This window comes from Lineus longissimus, chromosome 12 (assembly GCF_910592395.1).
Source record: "Lineus longissimus chromosome 12, tnLinLong1.2, whole genome shotgun sequence".
Classification (NCBI taxonomy): Eukaryota; Metazoa; Nemertea; class Pilidiophora; order Heteronemertea; family Lineidae; genus Lineus; species Lineus longissimus.
In genome coordinates, this window is record NC_088319.1 from 11,489,269 (window position 1) to 11,510,339 (window position 21,071).

Here is a 21,071-nt window from a genome sequence, read left to right on the forward strand (position 1 = left end):
ATGTACGCATGCGCACAATAGAAAATTTACCGGATGTTTTTAAAAAGGGTGGGATTTAATTTGTTATATGTCTATTTATTTCAAAAACCAGGCTTGCAAACACGTGCAGACGCCTTGAACGGGTCTCAGGTTTTATAGTTAAAGTGCCCTGAAAATAAACTTGCCATGGCCTTTTGAAAAGCTTGAGTAAAATTACCTGGTTTCACTCCCCATCACAACATTTACGTTCTATTTCCGGACATTTGCCCCCGTACTCGATTGTCGGACGCCAAGTTTGGATGGTTGGCCCTATTTCATGTATTTCACAATGAATAGTGATGGTGTACTAAATAAAAAAAGGACTGTCTAGAGCCAGCGGTATGGGAGTGGGAGAGACTTGACAATTCACTTCCATTTCCCAAAAAAGGACACGATTACTCGGATTGTATTAGCCTTGGTTTGTGAGTGACGAGACAGCCTTTCTCCGGGGCGGGGCAGTGGACTGAGTGGTTGAATTCTTCAGACAGTCAGGCAGGGCCGATCTTGTGGCTATGAGTAAATGCATGTGATGTTGCATTTCTGATAACCTAAATGTTTTCCACTTGCAGGGCTGAATCGGTAAAAATGATTTGAATCTGCCACTTCATAGTCGCCATATTCTTTAGTACTAGTCAAGCTACGCACCATGAGCTCCGACAGCTCAGATGAGGAGGTGGCTCGCACCAGTAGCCCAGCTCACCAATTCAAATCCTGTAAAATCATGGTACCAAAACTGCAGAAACCACAATCAAACCCCATCAACATTACCAAGAGCGAGAGCGTGGAAATTCGCCGACGAATATCGTATCCGGAAGGCGTTGATCTGCAACAGATGAGGCCGAGGGTCGGCGATGATAGACCACTGTCGGATGATGATGGGAAACTTAAAAGAGCCTGTCGTCCGTAAGTAGCTTTTTTCTGCAGTCCTACTTTGCAGCAAGGGCAAGTAAAATATCCCACATAGTTGAACATAGCCTATAACTGTAGTGGACTCGGTGAAACTATAGTGGACTCCGGCAAAAATCCAATGGGTTACGATGCCGGTGATGATACTGACTGAATTCCTATATTTTTTAGGTGAGCTGGGAATATACAAAAAGTAGTACTTAAATCGGTACTAACTTGACCCCTGCTAGTGAAACTTGCTCAGCTTGGGACTCAAAAATAAGCTGCTTACTGTGGCAGTACACTTTATATTGAGAGCCCTGAAAAAAATTGTGTGAATTCAATTTCAGTTCATATTCTCCACTCATTCAAAAGTACAGCCTCCCCCTCCCCCCAGACCAAATAGTTATTTACGGCCCTGCCAGCAGAGTTTTTACATTTGTTCTCTGAAAAAATCAGCTTTTAAATCACATTCACGTGGACTAGGAATATGATAAAGTTTTATCAGTTTGTAAAGGCCTCACTAGAGGGAGTCTACTAATCCTTTAATTAGTGGCAATGAAAGTACATTTGTATACAATCAAAAGTATAAATACCATACAAGTATTATAATAATAATAACCATGCAGGTCAAGGCATAAACAGCATTATACTTACAAATGGGCCCAAACTGTGCATAAAATCTCTGAACCGTGTATGATTATAAGCGACAGTAACATGCAGGCCTAGGAGTATTGTTAGTTAGCATGGTATACAGCCATAGTAAACCCAATAGGCCTTTATTGTACAAGTAAAGTTCCGTTCAGTTTAGTTCAATGCGTCTGAGGATAGAGTGTTGTGCTGTTGGTTATGATGGGATCTTTTTACGGGACCTAGCTAGTTACTTCACGACTTAAACTATCTGATTCAATTTTCTATTGTCTGGTCCAGAATATTTGATGAAGCACATTTCTCAGATTTAATTTGGATTGTCGTTGAGAACAATTTATCGGTAGGATTTATCAAATTATGTTACATGTGATAGGTAGGTCCTGAGTGTTTCTCTTGTCATCAAGGTCACAACTTTTAAGGGGGATTGCCGTTTGTGGGTCAGAAAAATAGATATTAGAAATGTAGTTACACACAATGCCTTAGTGAAGTTATCACACATGCAACTTTGCTAAAACTTGTCATTCATGGTACAGTAGAACCTCTCTATTAAGGACACCCTCGGGGCTGACAAGTGCTGTCCTTAAAAGAGAGGTGTCCTGATAAGAGAGGTCAAATTGAATGGCAACGACCAATTTAGAACCAAAACTAGTGTCCTTAATAGAGAGGTTGTCCTTAGTAGAGAGGTGTCCGCTAAATGAGGTTCTACTGTATCTATAATTGTTCATTTCAGGAGGAAGCGTTCCATATATGGGGCAAGTCCAAATTGTAACTTTGGACCAAAGGCATCGATCATGAAGAACTCGTCTTCAATACTGTAAGTAGGATCTCTTCACTCAACTTAGATGTGACAATTGAATACAATTTTAGAGGAGCCTCAAAGCATTGCAGTTAACACAGCTGGCTCCATGCAAAAGAGACGGGTTCATTCCGGGAAGAAGCTAGATTTGTGTCCCTGGATGAACCGGCGTTGGTTAATATCATATCGCATATAAATAAATTCATCTAGCGTATTTTTCTCTCTGGGTAATGAGCATACCACCTCCACCATTCCAGGACGATCCCCGACCCAGGGATACAGCGCCTTACTTGGTCCAAACCTCCAGTCAGCGTTCTCGTCATCAAGAAGGTGTTCGATGAGACTGTATTTGAGCCCTTCAGGTGCTTGTTACGATGGCTCCTTCAGGTAGGGTTATTTCAAGTATCACAATTCATATAACTCAGTTATCCATTGTGACAGTGGTGGAGTTACCAATTCTTAAATGCCCATGCCCTTTGAAATTTGTTATTGAATTTGAAAATGTCAATTTTCACTGAAAATGAATTTTTAAAATGCTGTTGTGCAGACAGATATACACAAACATATATTATTGTAAATACAAAGTTTCAACAAATTTGCATGCATAGTAACTGCACAAAGGCATGGTGTATAACTGCATTTATTTTTTCCTGGACCACCAGTTATTATAACCAGCTTACCCCTTATGTACTTCTAATTTTAAAGGTTATGACATATTCAAAAAAATGTTGTGCACTCATTGTCTTCTCAATGCAGCCTGTTTTCGGTAACGAAGTCGGCTTTCCTAGACAGTTGCACCACAGAGCCCCAGAGCTTTGTGGTCAGGGTGTTGTCCTTTGGCCAGTATTCCTCCCTGTTCTTCATTGGGGAGAAAAGGGCAAGGGAGCAAGCCTTTCAAAGTGTACTGTCTGATACTTAACTGTTAGAACGGCATACCAGTCCAACGCCTACTTTCTCTCTGCAGGAGAAACAAATGGTCGTCTACGTTGAAGAGTCAGTATTGAAGGAGCCACAGATACAGGATAATGATGACTTCAACCATCTCGTCAACTTGTTACATACCTTCAAGGAAGGTAGGTCACACATGAGTCCGTTGATGCGTCTAATATTCTTGCACGAGGATTTTAAATATCTTACTTTTTGAAGATGATACCTTGTATGATATGTAGTTTTGTAAAAATGAGTTGCAAGGAGATCTTGTCTGTTGTTGGCGCTCACGGTAGTGCATGTTACTGCATGTAACAGCTGTACCTGATATAAGGTAAAGTGGTACAATTATACTATAGCCCCTACAGTATTCAAAAGAGCTCGTATTACACATCGATGCACACTGATGCTATAGTTGTACCGGGGCTATCATTGTACCACCTGACCTTACCCTACATTTAACATCAGTATTGGTGAAGTTTGTTACTGTGGCCTTTGTCTTCGTGTTCATGGAAATTTTATTCATTACGGAGGATTCTGTTAAAAAAGGTTGTCTCAAGTCATTGATTTTATCGAGTCAAAAATATATAGGGGTTGTACGAAAGCAGATATAACAAAATAAGACTGGCTTTGGCATTGGGTTTATAGTGGCTAAAGACTTAAGGTTACTTATTGACCAAAACATTGCGTAATATCAATTGATAATAGGCCTAGGCATTGAATTATTTGGCAATGAGTATAATATTTTGGCCATAAATATTCGTTAAAACATTGGCCAATAACAACAATAATAACATTGGCATATTAGGTTTAAATCATTCGTGGAGATTTGTGGCATTCACCCTAGCCTACTGGTGGTATATGTTGGTGAAGGCATTTTGCAAGTAAATCTTTCTCGATGGCTGGTCACATTTTGGGGCCGTATTTGAATATTCAAAACGGTCTCACATCGTTGAAATTAGAGTATTTGAATTGGCTCGTCCTGCTTGACCAGTGGTGCGTCAGAATCAACCCCTTTCGTGGTCTAGGCCAGAATTCAGAGTTTCCCAACCTGTTTTGTTGATCTTTTTTCATGAACTGGTCAAAAGGTGAATATTTATGTAATAGTCTGGTGATCAGTGATTGTAGGAATTTTACTGGAAAACTATTGTCAGATTGTTTATTTCCTGGCCATATCTGCCTACGCTTACACTAAATAAGGCAAAGTGTTGTATTAAACACAACGGGATTGATGAATTTTAACTTTATTTTAGCTTAAACTTTGAATATTGTTTTTGTAGGGGACCTGATTCAGTCACCCAGTGGAACATGGCGAGGTTAATTTTGTACTCGTCAATTGATTTTCCTTTAGTTCCTGTCTTTCAAGCTCTGAAAAAAATGGTTAAGCATTGACCGTATAGAATAGTGGCTGTATAGAATAGGATAGAAATATTGCAGATGGTTGCTGAGCAACTAATACTTTTAGGCTGATTTTGGTGCAATAAGTTGCAAATTTTTGATTCAGGACACAAAAAATATTACAGCTGCACTGAAAGGGGTTAAAACTAACTACGTACGAGCAGTGCGTCGACCTTCCCGCGTCTTTGTCAATTTCACAGCAGTTGATGCATCAAGTCATATGCGAGTCTCTGAACGAAACCCATTGCGTCATCAAGCTGAATTTAGCTATGATCTGTCAGGACTTGTAAACAGGAAATAGAAAGCTACATTTTCTTTGGCCGTAAAAATGTGAAAAGTAGGCTATCAATATTCTGGGCGTGCGAAATCCCCTTTAAGAGTCGCCCATATTTAGCCATTTGGAAGAGCTTATCAGACCTCGATTACAAGTAGGCAGTAGTTTATCCCAACAAACACGATTCTTGAACCTGAGTTCATTTATTTTAAATCCTATTTCCACTGAATACGTATTCATTGATGCAATGAATATTTTTGTATAAACTTTAGGCGTGCTCTGTGTGATGATGTTTTAATGTTGGTGCCAAAAGGTCACTGAGAATTTTTTCCCAAATCAGTACTAGGGATTTCCAGTATGGAAAAAATGAAGTGTTTTGCTGTCATTAAAGGTTAATCATACATGTAGGCACCACCAGTTCTGCTAGAACTTGATATCCTTTAAAAAATTAGAACTCCTACAAAGCAAAGTGAATGCCCATTTTTAAAAAGCAACTGACTCACACCCTTGAAATTGGCATTCACTTCATTTTGAAGGCGTTCAAATTGCTTTGGGATTTCAAGTAGTAGCCAAAATCATGGTGCTGTGGTCAACCCTTTTAAAATTGAAAGCCTACTTCAGAACTGTCTGTGGTGAAAAAAACGTTGGTTGAATCATCCCCTACTATTCTATACTAAAGATAAAGTGTGAATCACTCGGTTCTGCCAAGTGCACTGCCCGGAATCCTGCGTAATTTCTTTTGACACGTTTGACCCCCTCTTGAGTGAGAAGTTGTTGTAATTGCACCAACATGGCACGAAATGTAACTATTTCTTCCACACTTCTCTGGAATTATTTTTCCTCTCCAACATTTTTGTCCGAGATGTGCAACAGCCAATGTTAATGACGAAAACTACTTTCATTAGACAATTTCATAAAAAACAGCTATAAGAATTATTTGACAACAATCAATCGTATTTCTATTTGTGATCACACTATCAATCAAAGTTAAGTGACACGAGGTCAGCCAAGTATATGTACCTTCGACCAGATCCATCTGGAAAAACACGTTACACTGAATGTACATTAATTTCAAATTGGACAACAAAATTTTCGAAAATCTTTCGTCGCCTGAAAGTTTCCATTCTATTTTCCAGGTGAAGACAACTTGAATGACATGATTGATTTTATTATCTGTCTCGGTGGTGATGGAACTCTTCTTTATGCATCCTCCTTATTCCAAGTAAGTCGTCATCGTCATCATCTTAATACCGGCGTCACAACCCGATTGGATTTTAGGTATGGTGTCCACAAAAGGCTACTGTCGACCTTTGTGGGATGTACCTGCCCTGGCATAGATGTACTCGTGGATTCAGATAGTGCCATTTCTTGCAATACTATGTACTTGCTGATACATTTGAATGTTGAGGTGGGTCGCCCCCTATGGACAAGATTTCAAGTTCATGGCTTTAGTGGTTAAGAAATGTGCCATAGTTACACTCTAACAGCCAATTTGTCCAAGGGTTGAACAGGACCCGAAAGCTTGTGAGAGTACAATTTGAATCCACAAAGTTTTCATTATATCCAGAGTTATCAAGTCAAAAAAATTTATATTTACAGTCCAGGTCACAATTGATATCCATTCTGCGTCGCATCAATTCACGCAACATTTGCGCGTATTATTATTTACTGATGGGCCAGTGACACTCTTATCGCTCCATGTTGCGCATATATTACGCGCTGAGTAGCGCATCAGTGCGCGCAAATGACGTGATTAAAGGGATGTCACTTGTGATTTGGACTGTACCATAACAATCTCTTTCTATTTTCCAGCAAAGTGTTCCACCTGTGATGGCATTTCACCTCGGCTCTCTTGGCTTCCTCACACCGTTTCAGTTCGATGATTTCAGGGATCAAGTCACGCATGTCCTTGAAGGTACGGTTCTTTATTATCAAAAAACACATTTTTGCAGTTACAACTAGGTACCGTGGTTGTCATTAATTGATAATTACGAGGGGTTTGGGGGATTTTACTTGAAAGGTTACTTTTTTTATTGGAAGAAACAGAAGAGATTTCGTTGTTCGCCCAACTCTCGAAAGGATCAGCACTGTTTTGTGTTTCTGTCCTTGAGCAAGGCACCTGACCCTACTTGCATTCCATCACCCAGGAGTAAATGGGTAATTGGCTTGCCGACATGGCATTATGTGAATCTCTAACGTGCATCCCAAACATTTAGTAATTCCCAGCGAATTGGGAGAGAAGCCAAACATACAGGCCTATAGCTCGGGTAATTATATTTCAAAGTTCATTTTAATAAGTGATCTTTTAAACAGTTCACTTTTATAAATGTGGCCTATATTCTTTACTTATAAGTCAGTAGGGCATGTGGGATAAAAGCTGACCCAGTTAAGGGTGAATCCCATTCTGAGGTACAAGTTGCCATTCAGAATCAAAAGGTCATGAAATCTTTGTCGGACACCTTGGTGTTGTCTGAGGGCATGACCGCTACCCCGATGGCGTTGAGGTGAAACTCCAGCAGAACCTCTCTATCAAGGACACCCTTGGGACTGACAAATCATGTCCTAAGGCTGCAACGTTGAAACAACGTGAATGGGTGATGAAGGAACTGACTCGTTCAATGCGTAAGAATCAGTTGTCAGGTGATTCTGACTTTGGGACATTTTTGAGGAAGACAGAGTGCTGAGAAGAATCTTATGTATTGTTATACATTTATTTCACCATGCCTGAAACAGCAGTTACATTATGATGTGCATTAATGCCCCGCAGGAGGACAATTCTTTGAAACCACTGCTCAACAGGTACTATTAATTACCCTGAGGCATTATGTCCAGATGGTCTGGAGAATTCCGCTGTGCAGAATAATGGCAGGTATCTGTGTAAATAAAAACTGCTCAGGGAGATGATTTTATGAATTTTTCTGCAGATGTGATGGTAATTTTGTTTCAATTATCAAAACAATCATGGAAAGAGGGCACTTTTATTCCTGCCTGCATGTCAGTATGAGTGAATTCATTCGTATTCAGGAAATAATAGGAAAACAGCATCGATTTAATAGGAGGTCTTCTGTAAAGTGTTCCATCCCATCTTGCTAAAATTTCATGGAGAGTTGAATGAAGTCCAACCACTAGGGAGATTTGGGGTGCGGCTTGGATATGTCACAGGCCTTTGTTATAAAGCTGGTGTGAAGGATCTGTTGCTGGAGATGTCAAACATTTGGATACTGCTTTTCTGCATTCAGAATTTTTGAGTTTTTTCTAAACAGTCGGTCCATTTTCGGTACAAAGTCGGCTGTCATAGAGAGTTCCACCTCATAGCCCCAGAGCTTTGTGGTCAGGGTGGTGTCCATTGGCCATATTCCTCTCTGTTCTTCATCAGGGAGCTGGTCTGAAGCACATGAGCTGAAGTCTGGTCTCTAGCTCCACATTGACACCGAGCAGTTTTGGATACTTAAGTTTAGACTTGCAGACCTTGGGAGGATCATGGATGTGCCACAGAGTTGTGGAGTTCCACTGTGTGAGGTTGGAGTTCAGTGCCCCAAAACTACACTGCCCCAGTCGTTAAATACTGTACCAGTGGGTCACGGAACTACTCTTCTTGGTTCCAATGCTGCAGCACCACTCACTACGAATGCTGTAGTATCATGTCAGGATATTTTAGTACCGGATCCAAGTTTCGGTCTTCCTGGCAAAAGTCCTTCAGTCCAGTGCTCTAACTCTGTCACTCCTTCTGCAAGTTCATATGTAGATGTTGGAGTTCAGTGCCCAGAACCCAATTACAGTAAGTCCATGTTATATCAGCATTTATTGGGGTTGTAGACCCTTTGCACTAATAAGCCGTGGGCTAAATTTTAAAAGCTGCCATTTGTGACAACATTTTGGGGTAGTGTCAAACTGCTTTTATCATGATGAATGAGGTGATCACATCACAAAACAAAAAAACATTCCCACAAAAATTGTGGCACATGAACCAGATATATCATCTACACACACCAGTTATGTTAGTTCACCTACAGGCTCACAGGTGGTCAAAATCTGCTCCGTTCAGTGCTGCCACCTATAGAATATTGTTTCAGTTAAGCTCAGTTTACAGGATTTTCTGAGTACTAATGTCATTTATAATATATTTGGTTCAGGAGCAACAACTTTTGCAGGAACTTTTGTTCATGTTAAGTACATGTTCATTACATGTATAAAGCACCTTTATCATGATAATACCTTTTTTACTCTGCCCCAAAAAATTTTTGTCACAAATTTAAAATCTAAGCCCCTCTTTGGATTCGGCCCACGGCCTAAGACCATGATACTATATTTACAATGGCCCTGGATGTTCAACTCCCAAGTGCTTGCAAGAAATACAGTCCAACTCCAAATCACAATTGACATCCCTTAAATTGTGACTTGGTCAGTACGCATGGTTCTCAATATTCCCTACTATCTTTTCACTTCAGGTCATGCAACTCTGACATTGCGAAGTCGATTAAAGTGTATCATGTTCAAAAAAGATTCCGAGTTCATCAACTGCGACCATATAAACAGTATCGAGAGTAAAGGAGGGATGAAACACCAGCATACTACAGTAAGTTGACTTTGGAAAAAGGGGGGTAATGGCCTTGGCTGTGACTGAGAGCGATGTTGGGTGGTCCACCCTGTTGGTGTTATGACCAGGGTTCCAACGCCACCTTTGAAACCAATTAAAACCAAAAAAACTTTTTGCATCAGTGTACATCTCTTGTAATCTCTTGCAGGTGTTGAATGAAGTTGTCATAGGCCAAGGCCAGTCAGTGTACATCTCTTGTAATCTCTTGCAGGTGTTGAATGAAGTTGTGATTGGCCAGGGCCAGTCAGTATACATCTCTTGGAATCTCTTTCGGGTGTTGAATGAAGTTGTGATTGGCCAGGGTCAGTCAGTATACATCACTTGGAATCTCTTTCGGGTGTTGAATGAAGTTGTAATAGGCCAGGGCCAGTCAGTGTACATCTCTTGTAATCTCTTGCAGGTGTTGAATGAAGTTGTGATAGGCCGGGGCCAGTCAGCATACCTTTGTAACTTAGATTTATATGTTGAGAAAAGACTCATTACCTCAGTTCAGGGAGATGGTATGTAGTTTATTATATCAACTTTTATTTTTTGACATAACCAGTTTTTTTCTTCAAATGGCTTTGAGTATGAATTAGAAGTGTCCTTTTGCGTTACATGATCCTTTGCTGTCATGAGAGCAGGCATTGCAGTGGAGCGCAGTGGCACAACAGTTGAGCGTCAGTGGCCTTTGTGATCAGGAGGTCCCGGGTTCGATGCTTGACTTGTATCACAGGCAAAAGTTTCTGTCATAGATTCTAGGATGGCCTATGGTAGAATCTATGAGATTCACAAAAGATGTTTTACATCAGATCCCATCATAGATTCTAGAATGGCCTATGGTAGAATCTATTAGATTCACAAAAGATATTTTACATCAGATCCCATCATAGATTCTAGGATGGCCTATGGTAGAATCTATGAGATTCACAAAAGATGTTTTACATCAGATCCCATCATAGATTCTAGGATGGCCTATGGTAGAATCTATGATAAATACATGTATCACAAAAGATGTTTTACATCAGATCCCATCATAGATTCCAGGATGGCCTATGGTAGAATCTATGATAATGAGCACAAACAATGTTTCACATCAGATCCCGTCATAGATTCTGTATTAAGTGGCCAATAATAGATTTTATTCCAAAAACTCTTCATGTAAAACACTTGGAATGAAAAAAACCCTTGCCTTTGAAATGTTGTTAATCATTGTTACTGCAGAAACAAATTACAGTGTTAAAATGCAGTGTTAAATGAAAGCCCATTGTTTTTTGCACTATTTGTGTTGGTGCTTGGACTCATAAAAAGTTTCTTCTCCCTTACATTTCTCAATTTAAGTTATTCAAGCTTTGTCTTCTTTAGGTTTGATCATCTCCACACCTACGGGGAGCACTGCTTACGCCTGTGCTGCTGGTGCCTCTGTCGTACATCCTAACGTGCCTGCGATTGTGATTGTTCCTATCTGTCCACATTCTTTGTCATTTAGACCCATCGTCATTCCAGCTGGAGTTGAAATCAAGGTGAGTGAAAAAATATGCCCTGACCCTTTCGCTGTGGGTGACATTGTACATTACATAACCCTTTGACATGACGTGCAGTCATCATTTCACGCCCAACTGAAATGTTAATTCACCACCATTTGGTCGTCTTGACCGTTTCGTTAAGACTTGACTCTTCTGTTTATTATTGGTATCCACTGTCGGCACATGGTGGGGCCTGCCGAAAAATGGCTGCTGCAGCAAAAAGGTTAAGAGGGTAGGACCTGGCTTAACTTAATTAATGTTGACTCGCAGCTTTTGCCCTTGGAAAAGTGACTCTACTTTGATTGATAACTTTTGAGGTGAAGCAACGTGAACCTAAAAGATTCCTTGTACCAGGTTCCTGACCATGGAAGACCATGACACCATACTCCTCCGAAAAACTAAACCAGGTTTTAAGATTAAAGAATTAGAATCGGGGACTTTGGGTGGAAATTAGGACACTGATAATGATGACTTATCAATTTTTCAGGTTACGCTATCCGAATCAGCGCGCAACACTGCCTGGGTTTCATATGATGGCAGGAACAGACAGGAATTGAAGAAAGGAGACTGGTACGTTCTTGAGTGCAGTAAAATACACCAAATATTGTGCCGTTTTATTTTTGCGATTCGGACAAATTTCTGAAAGAACAAAATGAAATCCGCAAAAATAAAAGGCTTGCTAAAATTTGGCAGTTGGCACTGTTCACGTCTATACAGGTGTTTTGGATCCTGACCTTGCTGTGGTACACCTGTGATCCTGTGTCCCAAAAGGGTTACACTGGCGGGAGCCCTGCCTCCTGAAAGGTCCAACCATGCCAGACAGATCTTGGGCCCGGGTCCAGACCAAAGGAGGCAGCCCCTGGGGGCTATTGGCAAGAATCTCACTCCGTCGCTATACTGAGTTACAGAAACGAGACCTTCCCTTGCACTTTTTATAGCTTTCAGCTGTTGCACTTCCTATTACATGTAAGTTAGTGAGTACACTACGTGTACATGTATTTACGCTGTAAATTGGCAAATTTTCACTGATATTTCATATCCGTGGATTTCAAGAAATTGATAGTCTATGATTATTACATAGAACATCATGATTTTTTGTGATCACCCTATTTTTTCATTTCTCCTTCTCCTTCCAGTGTTCGTATAACTACGTCGTTGCATCCCGTGCCATCGATATCTTTCCAGGACCAAATCAACGACTGGTTTAATTCACTTGCCGAATGTCTTCACTGGAACGTGCGGAAAAATCAACAGGGTTTCAATTCGACTTTCTCAGGGCCGCACGAGAGCATGCTAAGTTTAGACTCAATGTCTCTAGACAGTAGTGACAATAATGGCCACGATGTGTGACTCGTGACAACAGTACAACCTCTCTATTAAGGACACCCTCGGGATTGACAAGCGCTGTCAGTAGAGGCCATGATAAGTGGCTCATGACTACAGTAAAACCTCTCTATTAAAGACACCCTCGGGACTCACAACAACATTTCAATATCTCTGTTAAGAATGCCATCTGGACTGACAAGTGTTGTCTTTGTGAGAGATGTCCTGATTAGACAAATCAAATTAAGTTGAAACAACCAATTTGGGACCAAAACTATTTTCATTTATAAAGAGGTTGTCCTTTATAGAGAGGTGTTCGCTAAGAGAGGTTCGTCTGTATTACTCATTCAGGCTTAGAGAGGGGTTTCAAATCCATCAGATTGCAGTATTTTGGTGAAACATTTCCCAGCTGCACAAGTTCGAGGTGTTTTTAAACCTTTTTAACTATTCTCTGCCTGGTGTAAATTTATAGCACAGTTGCTTATTCTTTCAAATACCTCAAGCCTGTCAATTGAAAGTTTCTAATTTGCTTTTCAATCTGGGTCAACTAATGTACAGTGTCAAATGTACTAGGTCTAATGAACAATTAAAGATATACTCAACCATTAAGTACTCAATATACTCAGTGAAATTTTTGTACCGCTTCAAGGCTGACTTAATTAATTCAAAAATTTGAAAATCAAACTTTTATTTGAAAAATTCAAGTTGTGTATTTTTTTATATACTGAATATGAATATTAGCATCGGTGCCGGGTGAAGGGTGTAGAAAGACTATAAAGGCCACGTTTCAGCAAGTTTATATTCGAAAAGTTTCTGAAAACTTGGTAAGAAAATGCAAAGAACACGATACAGGTGAAGGCCTTCGACTCTCGTAAAAACATCATTTGTAGATTCGATATTATATTCTGTGAATAGTTGGATATCCTACTGAAAAAATGTTCTGATAATCCTCTTTCTCAAGTTAATTGACTTGACGGGATTCGTAACAAATTTGCGGTTAATGGCATTGAAGAAAATGCGAAATCATGTTCAAAACCCGTCATCGTATTTGATTTTATTTGTAAATTTGTAATTTTATTCTGAAATTTATTTGATATTTTTCCATTTTGTTACTTTCAACTGTGATATTCTCTTCCGTTTGCTCCATGGATGTAGATTTTCTGGTGAAATATTTAAAGGATGAGTCGGGTGTCTGTAAAATATTTAAAGTAGGAGTGTATAACACTAGCCTAATTCTCCTTTAAGGGGGTTTCTGTGACCTGTCTGGCCTAGTGACTCCGTCTTTGGCCAGAAATAGAGTCCACCGAGCATGAATAACCTTTCAGCTAACTCTGTGTGCGTCACTGGTGCCACTACACTTAGGGGCCAATTGGGTTTACAGAGGTAGAGTCTGCTTGGCACGAATCCCCTTTATAGCTAATCTCACGAGCATCCTTGTTTTTCAACCTACATTGTAATGTCAAAAATATCAAAAACTAATTACACTGAAGTATTGAGTTTTTGCTAACATTTTAAATTGGCTTTCATCAAATCTTTTATGTGTAGAATATAGTGTGTAAATCAAATTAAATCGAAGTCTATTTGGCGGTAATGTGAAATATCAGAATGGCTAGTCACTGAGTGTAACAGGAATGTAGATACACAGGTGTATAATTCTAGGGTTAGAACGATAAGGTTAGGTGCACATACTCATATTTTAATCCAATTTTCTAGACACTTCTGTCTTTAGCAGCAGAGAAGGAGAGTCATGTATCTTTTATATTTATAATGAAAACATTATATGATTATTATATATGGTGTGAGACATGATAAAATTACCATCTGTACACATTGGTTTTCTATAGTCTTTTTGATCAGTAGATCCATCATTCCTGGTCTGCTGCTCTGTAAACCTTGTCTTCCAGTAAGATTATGACATAATGTGATGGACTTGACCTGCTCACGAACAAAGTGCTAATAATGAACTTTCAGCAAGCCTAACTGTCCATCGAACACCATTGAAAGATTATGTAGCAGCCTGTGTCTCAGTTCGTTTCTCCATTGTCCAATTCTTTATTCAAGATTCTGACAGCGAGTTACAGTGCATAGAGACCAACTATGCATGATGCCCTGGGTGAAGAGACTACATCACTCCCAAAATGACTTTAATAACTTACTCAAGACCAAAGCTTGCAGCAAGCTCAACTGTCCATCCTTCAAAGATGATAAGCCCAAGTCCCAGTCGATTTCTCTGATGGTCTTGTTTTCATGTCTTTACAATAGAGATCGACTTTGCCCTATGCCATTACTCCTGGGTGAAAAAACTATATCAGTCTCAAAGTGAATTGGGCTTATAATCAAGAAGAAGGCAATGATAATGGTCGTCCAGCAAACAAACCCAACTGTCCTTTGGACACCCTCAAAGATTGTATAGCAGCCCCTGTCACAGTCAGTTACTCCGTCTTCCTGGTCTTCATGCAAGATTGTGACAGCCAGTTACAGTGCATAGAGACCAACTATGCATGATGCCCTGGGTGAAGAGACTACATCACTCCCAAAGTGACTTTAACAACTTACTCAAGAACAAAGCTTTCAGAAAGCTCAACTGTCCATCCTTTAAAGATGATGTACCTGTTAGATTTGCTGGTGGCGACAAGCGGCTGTACGAGGTCCACCACGTTCAAGGCGCTTAAAATCAAAAGAAGTAAGTCCAGGTATGGTGACCGCAGCTTCTCATGCTGTGGCCCATACCTGTGGAACAAACTTCCTGTTTCCGTCAGGGCTCTACCAGAAACATCATTTAAGAGGCAACTCAAAACCACCTTGTTTGAGGACTATTTAGGGGGGGGTGGCGCCTTGAGCGTGGTGGACCACGGAAAGGCGCCCAATATAAGTTTTTCAATTCATTCATTCATTCATTCATAAGCCCAAGTCCCTGTCGATTTCTCTATTGGCCTTTTTATGTCTTTATAGTGGAGACCGACTCTGCCCTATACGATTACTCCTGGACGAAAAGACTTCAGAAAGCTCAACTGTCCATCCTTTAAAGATGACAAGCCCAAGTCCCTGTCGATTTCTCTGTTGGCCTTTTTTATGTCTTTATAGTGGAGACCGACTCTGCCCTATACGATTACTCCTGGACGAAAAGACTATATCAATCTCGAAGTGAATTGGGTTTATACCCAATAAGAAGGCAATGCCAATGGTCGTCAAACAAACCCAACTGTCCATTGGACACCCTCAAAGATTGTATAGCAGCCCATCCCAGTCAGTTGCTCTGCGTCCTTGTCTTTATGCAAGATTGTGACAGCCAGTTATGGTGCAGATAGACCGACTCTACCTGATGCCATTACTCCTGGTTGAAGAGACTTTACATCACTCCCAAAATGACTTTAATAACTTACTCAAGACCAAAGCTTTCAGCAAGCTCAACTGTCCATCCTTTAAAGATGATAAGCCCAAGTCCCAGTCGATTTCTCTGTTGCTCTTGTTTTTATGTCTTTATAGTGGAGACCGACTCTGCCCTATGCCATTACTCCTGGACGAAAAGACTATATCAGTCTCGAAGTGAATTGGGCTTATACTCAAGAAGAAGGCAATGATAATGGTCCTCCAGCAAACCCAACTGTCCATTGGACACCCTCAAAGATTGTATAGCAGCCCCTGTATCAGTCAGTTGCTCCGTCGTCCTTGTCTTTATGCAAGATTGTGACAGCCAGTTATGGTGGAGATAGACCGACTCTGTCTGATGCCATTACTCCTGGTTAAAGAGACTTTACATCACTCCCAAAGTGCTCAAGAACAAAGCTTTCAGCAAGCCCAACTGTCCATCCTTCAAAGATGATAAGCCCAAGTCCCAGCCGATTTCTCTGTTGGCCTTGTTTTTATGTCTTTATGATAGAGACCGACTCTGCGCTATGCTATTACTCCTGGACGAAAAGACTATATCAGTCTCGAAGTGAATTGGGCTTATACTCAAGAAGAAGGCAATGATAATGGTCGTCCAGCAAACCCAACTGTCCTTTGGACACCCTCAAAGATTGTATAGCAGCCCCTGTCACAGTCAGTTACACCGTCGTCCTTGTCTTTATGCAAGATTGTGACAGCCAGTTACAGTACATAGAGACCGACTATGCATGATGCAATTACTTCTGGTCAAAGAGACTTCACATCACTCCCAAAGTGCTCAAGAACAAAGTTTTCAGCAAGCCCAACTGTCCAATCTTCAAAGATGATCAGCCCAGGTCCCAGCCGATTTCTCTGTTGGCCTTCTTTTCATGTCTTTACAATAGAGACCGACTCTGCACGATGCCATTACTCCTGGTTGAAGATACTTTACATCACTCCCAAAGTGCTCAAGAACAAAGCTTTCAGCAAGCTCAACTGTCCATCCTTCAAAGATGATAAGCCCAAGTCCCAGCCGATTTCTCTGTTGGCCTTGTTTTTATGTCTTTATAGTGGAGACCGACTCTGCCCGATGTCATTACTCCTGGTCGAAAAGACTATATCAGTCTCAAAGTGAATTGGGCTTATACTCAAGAAGAAGGCAATGATAATGGTTGTCCAGCAAGCCCAACTGTCCATTGGACACCCTTAAAGATTCTTTAGCAGCCCCTGTCACAGTCAGTTACTCCGTCGTCCTTGTCTTTATGCAAGATTGTGACAGCCAGTTACAGTGCATAGAGACCGACTATGCATGATGCAATTACTTCTGGTTGAAGATACTTTACATCACTGTTAAAGTGCTCAAGAACAAAGCTTTCAGCAAGCCCAACTGTCCATCTTTTTAAGATGATAAGCCCAAGACCCAGTCGATTTCTCTGCTGGGCTTGTTTTTATGTCTTTATAATAGAGACCGACTCTGCCCGATGCCACTACTCCTGGTCGAAAAGACTATATCAGTCTCAAAGTGAATTGGGCTTATACTCAAGAAGAAGGCAATGATAATGGTCGTCCAGCAAGCCCAACTGTCCATTGGACACCCTTAAAGATTCTTTAGCAGCCCCTGTATCAGTCAGTTGCTCCGTCGTCCCTGACTTTATGCAAGATTGTGACAGCCAGTTATGGTGCAGATAGACCGACTCTGCCTGATGCCATTACTCCTTTTTGAAGAGACTTTTATACATCACTCCCAAAGTGCTCAAGAAACAAAGCTTTCAGCAAGCCCAACTGTCCATCCTTCAAAGATGATAAGCCCAAGTCCAAGTCGATTTCTCTATGGCCTTGTTTTTATGTCTTTACAATAGAGACCGACTCTGCCCTATGTCATTACTCCTGGACGAAAAGACTATATCAGTCTCAAAGTGAATTGGGCTTATACTCAAGAAGAAGGCAATGATAATGGTCCTCCAGCAAACCCAACTGTCCATTGGACACCCTCAAATATTGTATAGCAGCCCCTGTATCAGTCAGTTGCTCCGTCCTCCTTGTCTTTATGCAAGATTGTGACAGCCACTGATGATGCAGATAGACCGACTCTGCCTGATGCCATTACTCCTGGTTGAAGAGACTTATACATCACTCCCAAAGTGACTTTAATAACTTACTCAAGACCAAAGCTTTCAGCAAGCTCAACTGTCCATCCTTTAAAGCTGATAAGCCCAAGTCCCAGTCGATTTCTCTGTTGCTCTTGTTTTTATGTCTTTATAGTGGAGACCGACTCTGCCCTATGCCATTACTCCTGGACGAAAAGACTATATCAGTCTCGAAGTGAATTGGGCTTATACTCAAGAAGAAGGCAATGATAATGGTCCCAACTGTCCATTGGACACCCTCAAAGATTGTATAGCAGCCCCTGTATCAATCAGTTGCTCCGTCGTCCTTGTCTTTATGCAAGATTGTGACACCCAGTTATGGTGCAGATAGACCGACTCTGCCTGATGCCATTACTCCTGGTTGAAGAGACTTTACATCACTCCCAAAGTGCTCAAGAACAAAGCTTTCAGCAAGCCCAACTGTCCATCCTTCAAAGATGATAAGCCCAAGTCCAAGTCGATTTCTCTCTTGGCCTTGTTTTTATGTCTTTACAATAGAGACCGAGTCTGCCCTTTGCCATTACTCCTGGACGAAAAGACTATATCAGTCTCGAAGGGAATTGGGCTTATAATCAAGAAGAAGGCAATGATAATGGTCCTCCAGCAAACCCAACTGTCCATTGAACACCCTCAAATATTGTATAGCAGCCCCTGTCTCAGTCAGTTGCTCCGCCCTCCTTGTCTTTATGCACGATTGTGACAGCCAGTTACAGTGCATAGAGACCAACTATGCATGATGCCCTGGGTGAAGAGACTACATCACTCCCAAAGTGACTTTAACAACTTACTCAAGAACAAAGCTTTCAGAAAGCTCAACTGTCCATCCTTTAAAGATGATAAGCCCAAGTCCCTGTCGATTTCTCTGTTGGTCTTTTTATGTCTTTATAGTGGAGACCGACTCTGCCCTATACGATTACTCCTGGACGAAAAGACTTCAGAAAGCTCAACTGTCCATCCTTTAAAGATGACAAGCCCAAGTCCCTGTCGATTTCTCTGTTGGCCTTTTTATGTCTTTATAGTGGAGACCGACTCTGCCCTATACGATTACTCCTGGACGAAAAGACTTCAGAAAGCTCAACTGTCCATCCTTTAAAGATGACAAGCCCAAGTCCCTGTCGATTTCTCTGTTGGCCTTTTTATGTCTTTATAGTGGAGACCGACTCTGCCCTATACGATTACTCCTGGACGAAAAGACTTCAGAAAGCTCAACTGTCCATCCTTTAAAGATGATAAGCCCAAGTCCCTGTCGATTTCTCTGTTGGCCTTTTTATGTCTTGATAGTGGAGACCGACTCTGCCCTATACGATTACTCCTGGACGAAAAGACTTCAGAAAGCTCAACTGTCCATCCTTTAAAGATGACAAGCCCAAGTCCCTGTCGATTTCTCTGTTGGCCTTTTTTATGTCTTTATAGTGGAGACCGACTCTGCCCTATACGATTACTCCTGGACGAAAAGACTGTATCAATCTCGAAGTGAATTGGATTTATACTCAAGAAGAAGGCAATGCCAATGATCGTCAAACAAACCCAACTGTCCATTGGACACCCTCAAAGATTGTATAGCAGCCCGTCCCAGTCAGTTGCTCCGTCGTCCTTGTCTTTATGCAAGATTGTGACAGCCAGTAATTGTGCAGATAGACCGACTCTACCTGATGCCATTACTCCTGGTTGAAGAGACTTTACATCACTCCCAAAATGACTTTAATAACTTACTCAAGACCAAAGCTTTCAGCAAGCTCAACTGTCCATCCTTTAAAGATGATGAGCCCAAGTCCCAGCCGATTTCTCTGCTGGGCTTGTTTTTATGTCTTTATAATAGAGACCGACTCTGCCCGATGCCACTACTCCTGGTCGAAAAGACTATATCAGTCTCAAAGTGAATTGGGCTTATACTCAAGAAGAAGGCAATGATAATGGTCGTCCAGCAAGCCCAACTGTCCATTGGACACCCTTAAAGATTCTTTAGCAGCCCCTGTATCAGTCAGTTGCTCCGTCGTCCCTGACTTTATGCAAGATTGTGACAGCCAGTTATGGTGCAGATAGACCGACTCTGCCTGATGCCATTACTCCTTTTTGAAGAGACTTTTATACATCACTCCCAAAGTGCTCAAGAAACAAAGCTTTCAGCAAGCCCAACTGTCCATCCTTCAAAGATGATAAGCCCAAGTCCAAGTCGATTTCTCTCTTGGCCTTGTTTTTATGTCTTTACAATAGAGACCGAGTCTGCCCTTTGCCATTACTCCTGGACGAAAAGACTATATCAGTCTCGAAGGGAATTGGGCTTATAATCAAGAAGAAGGCAATGATAATGGTCCTCCAGCAAACCCAACTGTCCATTGAACACCCTCAAATATTGTATAGCAGCCCCTGTCTCAGTCAGTTGCTCCGCCCTCCTTGTCTTTATGCACGATTGTGACAGCCAGTTACAGTGCATAGAGACCAACTATGCATGATGCCCTGGGTGAAGAGACTACATCACTCCCAAAGTGACTTTAACAACTTACTCAAGAACAAAGCTTTCAGAAAGCTCAACTGTCCATCCTTTAAAGATGATAAGCCCAAGTCCCTGTCGATTTCTCTGTTGGTCTTTTTATGTCTTTATAGTGGAGACCGACTCTGCCCTATACGATTACTCCTGGACGAAAAGACTTCAGAAAGCTCAACTGTCCATCCTTTAAAGATGACAAGCCCAAGTCCCTGTCGATTTCTCTGTTGGCCTTTTTATGTCTTTATAGTGGAGACCGACTCTGCCCTATACGATTACTCCTGGACGAAAAGACTTCAGAAAGCTCAACTGTCCATCCTTTAAAGATGACAAGCCCAAGTCCCTGTCGATTTCTCTGTTGGCCTTTTTATGTCTTTATAGTGGAGACCGACTCTGCCCTATACGATTACTCCTGGACGAAAAGACTTCAGAAAGCTCAACTGTCCATCCTTTAAAGATGATAAGCCCAAGTCCCTGTCGATTTCTCTGTTGGCCTTTTTATGTCTTGATAGTGGAGACCGACTCTGCCCTATACGATTACTCCTGGACGAAAAGACTTCAGAAAGCTCAACTGTCCATCCTTTAAAGATGACAAGCCCAAGTCCCTGTCGATTTCTCTGTTGGCCTTTTTTATGTCTTTATAGTGGAGACCGACTCTGCCCTATACGATTACTCCTGGACGAAAAGACTGTATCAATC

At 41.2% G+C, this 21,071-nt stretch overlaps 1 protein-coding gene across 2 annotated transcripts; it reads left to right on the plus strand.

The window, feature by feature from the left end:
• The first annotated feature begins 16 nt into the window (after positions 1–16).
• Positions 17–14,195, plus strand: LOC135496937 (NAD kinase-like). Of its 2 annotated transcripts, XM_064786535.1 has the most exons (12): positions 17–48; positions 588–921; positions 2,285–2,368; positions 2,608–2,737; positions 3,315–3,423; positions 6,086–6,171; positions 6,762–6,864; positions 9,398–9,525; positions 9,947–10,046; positions 10,891–11,048; positions 11,539–11,621; positions 12,188–14,195. In XM_064786535.1, the coding sequence occupies exons 2-12, from the start codon at positions 665–667 to the stop codon at positions 12,399–12,401; spliced, it is 1,452 nt and encodes a 483-aa protein (XP_064642605.1). In that variant the 5' UTR covers positions 17–48; positions 588–664; the 3' UTR covers positions 12,402–14,195. The 2 variants fall into 2 exon arrangements, with proteins under 2 accessions (XP_064642605.1, XP_064642606.1); XM_064786536.1 differs by lacking the exons at positions 17–48; positions 588–921 and adding an exon at positions 1,710–1,927.
• The last annotated feature ends 6,876 nt before the right edge of the window (positions 14,196–21,071 follow it).